General features: G+C 38.6%; 1 protein-coding gene across 2 annotated transcripts in view; it reads right to left on the reverse strand.

Annotated features, from left to right (window-relative positions):
- Positions 1-10,919, reverse strand: part of LOC148349025 (roundabout homolog 2-like) — a 134,654-nt gene that overhangs the window by 47,031 nt on the left and 76,704 nt on the right. Inside the window, exons 4-8 of one of the 2 annotated variants that reach the window (XM_088320769.1) lie at positions 10,736-10,856; positions 10,462-10,600; positions 6,951-7,087; positions 5,155-5,166; positions 1,233-1,357 (exon numbers count right to left, since the gene is read on the reverse strand). In XM_088320769.1, the coding sequence (XP_088176895.1) occupies positions 1,233-1,357; positions 5,155-5,166; positions 6,951-7,087; positions 10,462-10,600; positions 10,736-10,856 (534 nt within the window). The remainder of the gene's footprint in view (positions 1-1,232; positions 1,358-5,154; positions 5,167-6,950; positions 7,088-10,461; positions 10,601-10,735; positions 10,857-10,919) is intronic. The other variant, XM_088320770.1, reaches the window with a different exon arrangement.

Genomic DNA, 10,919 nt, shown 5'->3' on the forward strand with positions numbered 1-10,919 from the left:
TCATTTTTATTTTTTTATTTTTTTTTAGACCCGCGAAGCTCTGAACCCGCGAACGTGGAACCGCAAAGTAGCGAGGTCCCACTGTATTGTAATCTACAGAATAAAAACGGACCTCGAACTTTTGGCCTAGCCTGTGACGTCATCCTCTATGCTGTTGCTAAACTACAACACAGCACCCCGAGGCCATCCTGTTAATCTGTTAATAAACAACAAAAGGATACTGCTGGAAGTGTGAAATTCCCTACAGGGATGAATAAAGTATCTATCTATCTCTCTATCTCTCTATCTTTTTATCTATCCATCTATCTATCTATCCATCCATCCATCCATCCATCCATCCATCCATCCATCCATCCATCCATCCATCCATCCATCCATCCATCTATCTATCTATCTATCTATCTATCTATCTATCTATCTATCTATCTATCTATCTATCTATCTATCTATCTATCTATCTATCTATCTATCTATCTATCTATCTATCTATCTATCTATCTATCCATCCATCCATCCATCCATCCATCCATCCATCCATCCATCCATCCATCCATCCATCCATCCATCCATCCATCCATCCATCTATCTATCTATCTATCTATCTATCTATCTATCTATCTATCTATCTATCTATCTATCTATCTATCTATCTATCTATCTATCTATCTATCTATCCATCCATCCATCCATCCATCCATCCATCCATCCATCTATCTATCTATCTATCTATCTATCTATCTATCTATCTATCTATCTATCTATCTATCTATCTATCTATCTATCTATCTATCTATCTATCTATCTATCTATCTGTCTATTTGTCTATCTACCTATCTATCTATTTTGGATATTGTAAGTCATTTTAGAACTCAACAAGGGATTAGTGTATTAATCGTAGGAGTTCCAGAAAATAGAGAAGAGTTGAATGTTTATTTTCCCGCTTTTCTCGCGGTTCTCCGGAGATTTGAAGCATCAGCTTTGTCTGTTTGTGCAGGCCAAGCAGACAAGCTGGCAGGGAAGGACGTTAGCCATCTTCCATGACTCCTAATGACTCTAATGCGAGCCGGCTGGTCACCGCGACATCAACCGATGATGAACGAGCACTTCATTATCAGCAAGGGCCACAAAAACCTCCGCTCTCAATGTCACCTCCGGGGTTTTTTGCCGCAATGTCGATGTCTTTTCTTAGCGGGACGTCACCAGATAGCGAAAACGGTTTGCCAAAAACTCACCGGGCTGCCGTCGCGTTGCCAAAAGACTGTGGGTTGAGGTTTGCCTTTGGTCTCGCAGGGAAAGTTCGCCGTCCGTCCTTGAGCCACGATCTGGTCCCGGGGTCGAACCACAAACTGGGGGGCCTCTGTCACAGTGTTACAGGACACTCGTTTATTAGCTGTCGAGTTATGGAATCCATCTTGGAAGGTTTCAAGTAACAGTGTGTAATCATTTACCACTAGAGGTTGTTAAAGGTTAGAATGGAGTACATACCTGTCAACCTGTACGTTTTTGCTGTACAAAGTACGTTTATTATGCATTTTAAGACGTGTACGAGAAAATCTGTACGGAAAAATGCAAATTTGTCAGTTATGGGTACCATCCGATATACACCGACTATCACGAAATGGCAAATCAATCGAGTCAAACGAGTTCGCCGCAGTAGCCTCTGTCTCGGCATTGATTTTTTTTCCGTTGCAAACGAAGCAAGACGTTTGATGCTACTGTGTGCATGCATCTGCCGCTTCAGATTTCATGTGGTAGTTATGTAGTGAAAGGAAGTCCGTCTCTTTTTAGAGAACCGGCTTTTTCGGCTCAACTCATTAAAGAGAGCCGGCTCTCAAACGGCTCTTTTGCTTTGATGCATTATGTTACGATTTATTATGTTGTATAAAGAAGTTAAGAAAAAATAGGAAGTATAAAAGGAGAAATTGAAAAAAGACGGGTTTGTAGTTATCCCTTTAATCAATATATTACCAACAATAATTTAATGCGGAAAATGAATTAATAATTTGAATAAGCAAATGTATTATTCTACTTAATTATATTTGCATGTATTTTGTTTCCTTCTAGAGTGAACGTCCAAGCTATTTAATTTTGGAACTTTTTTTATAACAAAGCTCATTCATGTCGATCAACTCAGTATCTCACAACAAAATGTTAATTAACAATATATATGATATAACGAAACACATCTACAATATAACAGGTTAAACTACATGAATAAACACGTTTGAAAAAAAATATGGTGTAAGATTATTTTGTATTTTGTAAGGGAAAATACGACATTTTGTAAGGACATGGAGCGGTAGAGGTTGACAGGTATGGGAATAGAAGAGTGTGCACTCGGAGGATACCACTTTGCAAAACTCGGAAGCCTAGTTCCATATTTTTGGCGTGTGCAAGTAGGAATTTCCGCCCGGACATGAAAAGCTGGTGCTAATATCGATGAGTGACAAAAAAGGAGTGAGCAAAACTAGATGCACCCGGAGCAGCTGAAAAAGGCAATAGCTGGAGTTGGTCAGAGCTGAATTAAACAGATAACTCTAGTGGATAACTATTCATCGCGGCGTGCGAAAACAAAAGACCGGTCGAGAAGGATACACCCGGAGCAGCTGAAAAGATTTTAGCTAGAGTTGGACAGAGCTCAGGCAAGTGGATTACATTACCATAGGGGTGTCCAAAGTGGGGTCTGCAGGCACCAGGTAGCCCCATAAGAACACTTGAGTAGCCCGTGGACACGCTTTGAAAACCGCTCACCAGTGATGGGTCATTGCGATATCCTAGGAAATTTGATTTTCAATTGGCATGATGTCTAGTGGTTGACTAAGCCTATAATAAAAATAATTACATCCTAATAACAACTTAGTAACAACATAAACCTAAATAAAAATCTCATCTCATTAGCTACACCGCTTATCCTCAGTAGGGGTCCCAGCAATCATCGGGCAGTGGGCAGGGGAGACCCTGAACTGGTTGCGAGCCAATCGCAGGGCACACTGGGACAGACAACTCACTCGCTCATTCACAACCAGGGACAATTTGGACCGGCCAATTCACCTGAAATGCATGTTTTTGGAATGTGGGAGGAAACCGGAGTCCCCGGAGGAAACCCACGCAAGCACGGGGAGAACATAGAAACTCCGCACAGGAAGTCTGGAGCTGGATTTGAACCCACGCAGGAGGTTCCCAAGACATGAACTGTGCCGCACATGCGCTAACCATTTAACATTAAGAAGCAGTAGATGTTATTGCGCATTCTACTTTTACACAATAAATCTCTCTCCATTTTTTTTTTTTAAAACAATACGTGCTTGTTTAAAACCAGAAATGGCAAACTTTTACCACATTGGAAATTTAATACGATTACGGTTATTCCTGCACGAGGACTTAATCCCGCTTCAGTTTAAAACAGCATTATACTTACATACTAGTCTTGCGCAAATCTAAAAAAATGTATAGGGAGAAAACACGCAAAACCATACTGTTGCTATTTATGCTTATGATGCTATGTTAGAAATTAGGTCTCAAAATAGCAAAGAGTAATTTATAGCTTCAGAAGGTTTCGTGACCTTCATTAGCAGGTAAAAAAAAATTGCAAGAGCCTCTGAATTATGGTACCCGTTGACGTTACCTTGCCTGACCGTTCGAAAGGCGAGTGACTGTGAAGGACAAATCAGGAGCAGCTAACAATAACAATAGCTTCAAGCCATAGCCTGCATCCAGGTGTCTAACATGAGTGGCTAGAGAAGAAAACAGCAGGCTTTAATTCCACGGAGCAGCTAACTATAGCAATAGCAGTTAACAGAGAGCTAAAGCCTGTAAAAATGGTTTAATGTATGGCTAGAGAAGGAAACAGTGGAAAAAATGTGGGAGATGCCTGAATAATGTGACATCACGTGCAGGGCTCAGCTGGGGAAGTTAAGTGTTTTTTAAGAGCCAGTGGCACCGCAGGGACAAGCTACATTGGCAATATGGTCTTCCCCAGTGGTACGATGGCAGCCAAACATGTCAACTTCTCCAAGTTTTGTCATATACCGTAAATTCCGAACTATAAGCCGCTACTTTTTCCCCAAACTTTCAACCCTGCGGCTTATTCAGTGATGCGGCCAATTTATGTAATTTTTCTAACGGCGGACAGCGGCTCTCGAGTACAAAAGGTAAGATTTAGACCGCTGGCTTATATGCGCCGAGGAAGACTGCAACTTCTTGGCTTGACTAGCGGCGATAAATCTTTCACTAAAACTGGCCGCATGCGAAAGGCAACTTTTTCGCAAGTCTGCCAGTGGATCCTGACAGCGTGGGGCAGCATCAAAAAATCCACCATCACCAACAGGTTCCGAAAAGCCGGTCTGCTGCGTGACGGAGAGGAGGGCACAGAATCAGGAGTGGATGAGAGTTCCAGCGACAGTGACGGCACGAGTGAGGCTGCGGGAGCGTGGGACGACGTTTATATGACAACATTTCTTTCCGACACTGAGGAAGACGACTTTGATGGCTTCAGTTGTAAGAAGGAAGATGAGGACGGTTTACCGTGATTTTTACAAGTACGGTATGTTTTTTTAACAGACCCGTTTACTGTCTTGCGAGCGTGTTGCTAGCGTGTTGCTACCATCAACTGCCTGGGGAATCAGTTTATATTTTATATATTATAATTATTAAAGCTTTAAAAACTCTCCCTGTATCATTTTCTGTTCATTTTGCCGGCTGTGATTTTTGGACTGTGTACTTTAATGAAGGATATTCAGTTACAATCGCGGGACTTAAAGTCGGGTCTGGGTTAATTTTAATATGGGCGCATGCGGCTTATATACAGGTGCGGCTTGTGCAAGTACAAAATAGGTTTTCCTCTTAAAATGTGGTGGATGCGTCTTATAATCAGGTGCGCTCTATAGTCCGGAATTTACGGTAATTACAGATTTCTGAAACTACAAGTCATGTTTAGGGATTACACATGTTTTTTTTGCTTCTTAGTCGAATTAATATTGTTTTATGACCATTTTTTACACAATTAGTGGCTGCTATACCATACACACTGAGGCTTTAACGTGGCATTAAGTGATTTGTAGTCAATGCATACGTGCCAGGCAAAACATTTTTTTTTCGATTATGGCTCCGCAAAGGGAAAAACAAGCATGCACACCGGGATCTGCTGTTACTTACCGACAGGGCCGACTGGTGACAACAATGTGGGTGAGATGATGTCACAACACACAGAGAACCAAAGCGGACGAGTAGAGGGAAAGAAAAAATAACAACCAAAATCAGAAATGGATGAGATGATTCTGGCGTCATGTTTCCCAATCACCACATCAGACCATTGATTGCCAGCAACAACAGCTTAAATTGTAAATGAATGAAGGGATAACCGAAATGGTCATCATCGAAAAATGTTCTCGAAAGAACGACCAAAAGAACAAATAAATACATCAATACAGGCTTTCAAAAGAAAGAAAATTGTGATGATGTCATGTCTAAAGTGAGGCGAGCCGTGTGAAGCTAGCTTTCACTAGGGGTTGGGTTTGTTGGGCTGTTTAAGTTTGACTTTGCACACACAAAGGAACCAAAATGAGGACGCTTTGTGTCCCTCTTCTTTCAAGTTTTTGTAAGCTGCTTGCCGGACTTTGACTACTGTTTACATGCTAGCAATACAGAGCTAAAGTTCTACAGTTCAGTTGTTTTTATTTGGATGTACTTTGTGACATACAGCCTTTCGTCCCTGAATAATCCATTCAACGGAGGACACTGTTTTTGCTACAGCTTTTCGCTAGCAAGATATCGGTTGTGATAATGATGATGAGACAAGTTTGACCCTACCCCCCCGAGGACAACAAAGTCAGTTAGTTCTTTGTTCCTTTGTTTCTTTGTTTCCTTATCCTCACTGTAAATGTGGAACTGGAGTCGTCCAATTTCGTTGTCACAGCATATCCCATGTTGTAACAATGACAATAAAGGCATATTCTATTCTATTCTATTCTATATCATATCCAAAGGTTTTTTGTCCCTCTTCTTGGATGTTTTGTTAGCCCCTAGCCAAGTCTGGCTACTGTTTAAGTGCTGACACTACATAGTTTATAATCTACAGTGTACGTTTAATTCATCAACATTAACTTTGTAACGTTTAGTCTTTTGTCCCTGACTTTTTGATTTTGAAAACAAGTAAGAAGCAAATAGATGATGCTGTCAAAACGGGAGTTCTATGAAGTTTTGCTAGCAAGACATTTTCTTGTCTCATCATCATCATCACCTGCACCGCTTATCCTCAGTAGGGTCGCGGGGATGCTGGAGCCCATTCCAGCAATCATCGGGCAGTGGGCAGGGGACACCCTGGACTGGTTGCCAGCCAATCGCAGGGCTTGTGTTCCTAATAAATTTTTTGGTAGCCGGATTTTGGCTAATGCCTACACACTAAAGGCACAAAGCTAATTATCTACAATTCAGCAGTTTTAATTCGTAATCACGTACTTTGTGACATTCAGTCTTCTGTCCCTGAATTTTCATTTTGCATACTAGAAGGACACTGTGAAAACGAGAACTCTACCACGTTTTATCTGGCAGGACATTTTCTCAAAGGTTTGTGTGTCCCTTTTCTTTCAAGATTTACTCGCTATTAGTTAGACTTTTGCTAATGCCTACATATTTAAACTACAGGACGAACTTACTACAGTTTAGTTTATTTCATAAACGTATTCTTTTTCGCTAGAAGTTCAGTCCGTGTAACCCTGAAGGACCATTGGCTGGTGCTAAGCTATATGCGGCAAGAGCTTAATTTTCTGATATTATAATTTTACTTGGGGAAACACTTGTTTATTGCAATACACAGTACCGACTACAGCACCACCGTCATCATCATCGTCAGTTCCCCCCTACTCCGATTTACATGTCACTATTTACTCTCTTGTCCAGTAAAAATTAAGATAAAGAGAAGAGTAGAAAAAGAAGACAGCAAAAGTGAGCACCTCTGATGGTCAGGTAAGCCGAAGCTTCGACCTTTCCCACTCGGTTCTCGGCCAGGCAGGTGAAGGTCCCCTGATCGCTCACCGAGGCTTTCTTGATCCTCAGCAGAAGATCTTCCTTTTCATATCGGATCTCATACCTGAAAATAGGAAAAGAGATGCATTAAATAGCTTTTTTGGGACTATTACTATTAGATTTTTTGGGAAATTCGATGATCCACCTCTGAAACGTGGTTGGAATCTTTGTATTTTATTTTGAACCAGGCAGAATGGAATCCTACCAAGATACGTATTACTGTTCATCAAAATTTTAGAGTTAATTGACATTTAAATCTTATTTACAGTACACTGATGGTAAATGCAAACAAACTGCTTTAAATAAAACAAAACAATGAAAACAAATAGAAATATTATTATTAAATAACAATAAATAAGTGAAATTAAAAACAACAACAAAAATAAAATATTAGTAAGTAATTCATTGTTTTATAATTTAATGAATGAAAAAAAGAAACATTTCATTTTGTATCAATTTAAAACTTTTTCGGGTTCGATACTACAATTTTAAGCCCGACGCCATTAGCGCATACAATTCAATTCCCTAAAAATAAATAAAGAGTAAATACATAATTATTAAATGGTTTGATGAATCAAAGTCAAACAATTTTGCGAAAACAAAATGATCCATATCAGTTAAAATAAATAAAATAATCCCTTTCTGATTTGATGAATCAATAACAGGATTGTAAATATAAAAATATAATTTCATATCAATGTAATACTTTTGTTGCTTTGGTTTTACAATTTACTATCACGTTTTCTTAGTCCGATAACATTAGTGCATGAAATCGATTATCTAAAAAAAAAAAAAAAAAAAAAAAATATTTTATCTTAATATTTAATTGATTGTTTTATTTAGATATTTTATTAATATATTTTTAAAAAACACTTAATTTAAAATTCCTATAATTCTAAATTTCTGATAAATGCCCAACTAGAAGGTAGTATTGAATACAGTCTTCAAAAGGGCGCCGACACCGATACACATACCCCATAATGATATATTTTTGATATCATGGCTTTCATGTGAAAAAGACATATTTAAATCACAATGTAAAATTAACTTAATACTGTATTTTGTTTAATTTTCTAAATAACGGCTGTTAAAAAAGGCACCGATATTCTCATTGGGTTCTATCTGGAGTACTGATACCGTAAAAACGGCTGGTATCGGTTATTTCCCACATCCTCGCGTTCATGTGAGATCCAAATCTCCAAAGTTCTATTTTAAGAGGATAAAAAAACACGATTGTTTCTTCAAAAAATTATTTTGAGATGTATTTTCTTCATAAGAAACAGCAATACACTTGATATTAATCGATTAAGGAACTCTTTAAAGGGAAAAATCAGTAAGGGGCAATTTAGATGATCATCAATCGCGTTAATATGCATCCGATATCAGTCATCAGGACTTGTATCGGCCTTTAGACGATAATGGAAGAAAGAAAATATGATGATCGTGATGAAACGAAGGAACACTTGAAGGTCGGTTGACAACAAGACAGACGTCGGACTCGACCCCGAATGATCGTCGGGCCCAAAAGTGGGGCCCCGCCCCCTCGGGGCCTCTTTTGCGCCTGAGATCTGGCAAAATGGTGCAGTCGGCCGTGATGGTTTTCACATAGGACGCAAGTCAAGCGGAGAAAGAGCACAAGGGGTGAGAAAAGTCATATTTGAAAAAGCAAACAGGGGAGGGGGGCGCTATATTGATGGAGTTGGGTGAAAATCTCTCTTGGTTGAACATCACCGACCCAGAAATGGAATGTTTGGAGAAGGATGGAAAAAAAAAATACATTTAGGAGTCTTAGTCATCTATATAAGCTGTAGTTGGGTAAATTAATATATTGAACGTAATTCATCTTTTGTTATATAGAGTGAAGTTAGAACGTACGTGTGGTTTGAATAGCAAATATCACATAGTTTAATTTTTTTTTTTGCCTGTTTATATCAAAAACATCCTTTTCTAAATTTACTTTTATATTGTGTTTCAGATAAAAGATGGATGCATACGTGCATACATACATACATACATACATACATACATACATAAACATATATATATATATATATATATATATATATATATATATATATATATATATATATATATATATATATATATATATATATATATATATATATATATATATATATATATATATATATACAGTACATAGATACATACTGTACATACATAAATACTGTAGACACATACACACCTACATACACACACACATACATATATGCATACTTACATACTTATATACATACATTCATAAATGCACACATAATGTACATTCATAAATACTATACACACACACACCCTACATACACTTATACATACATATATGCATACGTACATACTTATATACATCCATATGTACATTCATACATGCATACATTTTGCCAAGATAAAATGTCTAGTATAATTCTATATTTCTATACCAATATTATTTCAATTTTATTTTGATGTACATATTTAACTTGAACCCGAAACATATATTTGTATGATGTCTTTATTTGTTTTCATTTTATTACGTCTGTGTCAATGTTTCTAGTATGTTGATATTATGTATGTTATAGTGTATTATGTTTTCATATATATCTTCATGTATTTATTGCTTTGTATTTTGCTATTATATTTTAACAATAAAGAAATAAAACTGAATGCATAACTTTCATGTTTTGTTCCGTCATGGAGTTGTTCGACACATGGACGAGTTTCCTGTATGCCTTCTTTCGTGTTTTGTTCCGTTACAACAAGTCGGTATTCCTGTTTTGTCTCTCTGTTAGGTTTTTTTCAGTATGAAGTTGTTTTATTTTTTAGAACATTTTCATCGTCATCCTTTCTTTACGTTTTTATTGAGTTACAACTAGTAAGTCTTTCTGTTAGACCTTCTTGATTTATGTAGTTCTATTGTATTGATCTGCATGCCCTTTATTACTTGATGTTTTTGTTCTGTTAGAATCAGTTGGTATTGCAACATATCCTGTTTATTTCTTTCATGTTTTGTTCAGTGTGAGAGTGAGTTTGTGTCCACGACAAGAACATATGCTGTAACCGATTATTTAAAGCAAAAAAACTGCAAATCAAATGTTTTATGATCTGGAAGCTGTGGTTACAACACAAAATTGTTGCAGAAGCCTTTAAGTTACATCAAAACTGCCTGGTTTCACTTTAATTTCATATTTCGTATCCCTGCTGGGCTTTGTATTGGCTATGCCCGAAAACGAGCCTTATGTGCATCATAAAAAACAAACGTTTCAAGCAATCAAAGTGGGGGGTACTTTGTTCTGCAGACGTTCACAATAATGAGATTCTCCGCGGCTAATAAATGATTTCTGCCCGGCTGATGAAAGTGGAGAGTAACCCGTCAAATTGCTTCTTGAGGGACTCATTAGCTTCGCTCCGGTGCCTCCACGTCATCACTTTTAAATTCGGCGTCCGCTTTACCTGCCGCGGGGAATTTCCACATCCTCTTTCTTCCAGCGCAGAGTCGGAGGCGGGTCGCCGCGGACCTGGCACCTGAACTCCACACTTTCATCCACTAAGACCACCTGGTTCACAGGCCGCTGCACAAACACCGGTCTCTCTGGATGCGGGGAAGAGTGCACGGACATCGGAAGCCGTGTTTACTTGCAAGGCAGGGATAAATACTGCATGTCCTAAACACCCCAGAAAGTCACGCTTTATTGCTTTTTGAGCCTCCGCATCCCCGGGTTCTTACCGAACACGGAGAGTTGAGCTTTTTCGCTCTCCCGCTCGCCGACCATGTTGGCGGCCACGCACACGTAAATCCCGACGTCGGCTTTTTGCGTGTTGGAAATGCTGAGTTTTCCTCCGCGGACCTGAGAAGAAAAGCGTGCAAGTGGGCGGAAGAATGGCTTGTTAGAGTTTTTGTCTTGTTTTGC

This window comes from Urocampus carinirostris, chromosome 17 (assembly GCF_059441175.1).
Source record: "Urocampus carinirostris isolate Australia breed hairy pipefish chromosome 17, RoL_Ucar_1.0, whole genome shotgun sequence".
NCBI lineage: Eukaryota > Metazoa > Chordata > Actinopteri > Syngnathiformes > Syngnathidae > Urocampus > Urocampus carinirostris.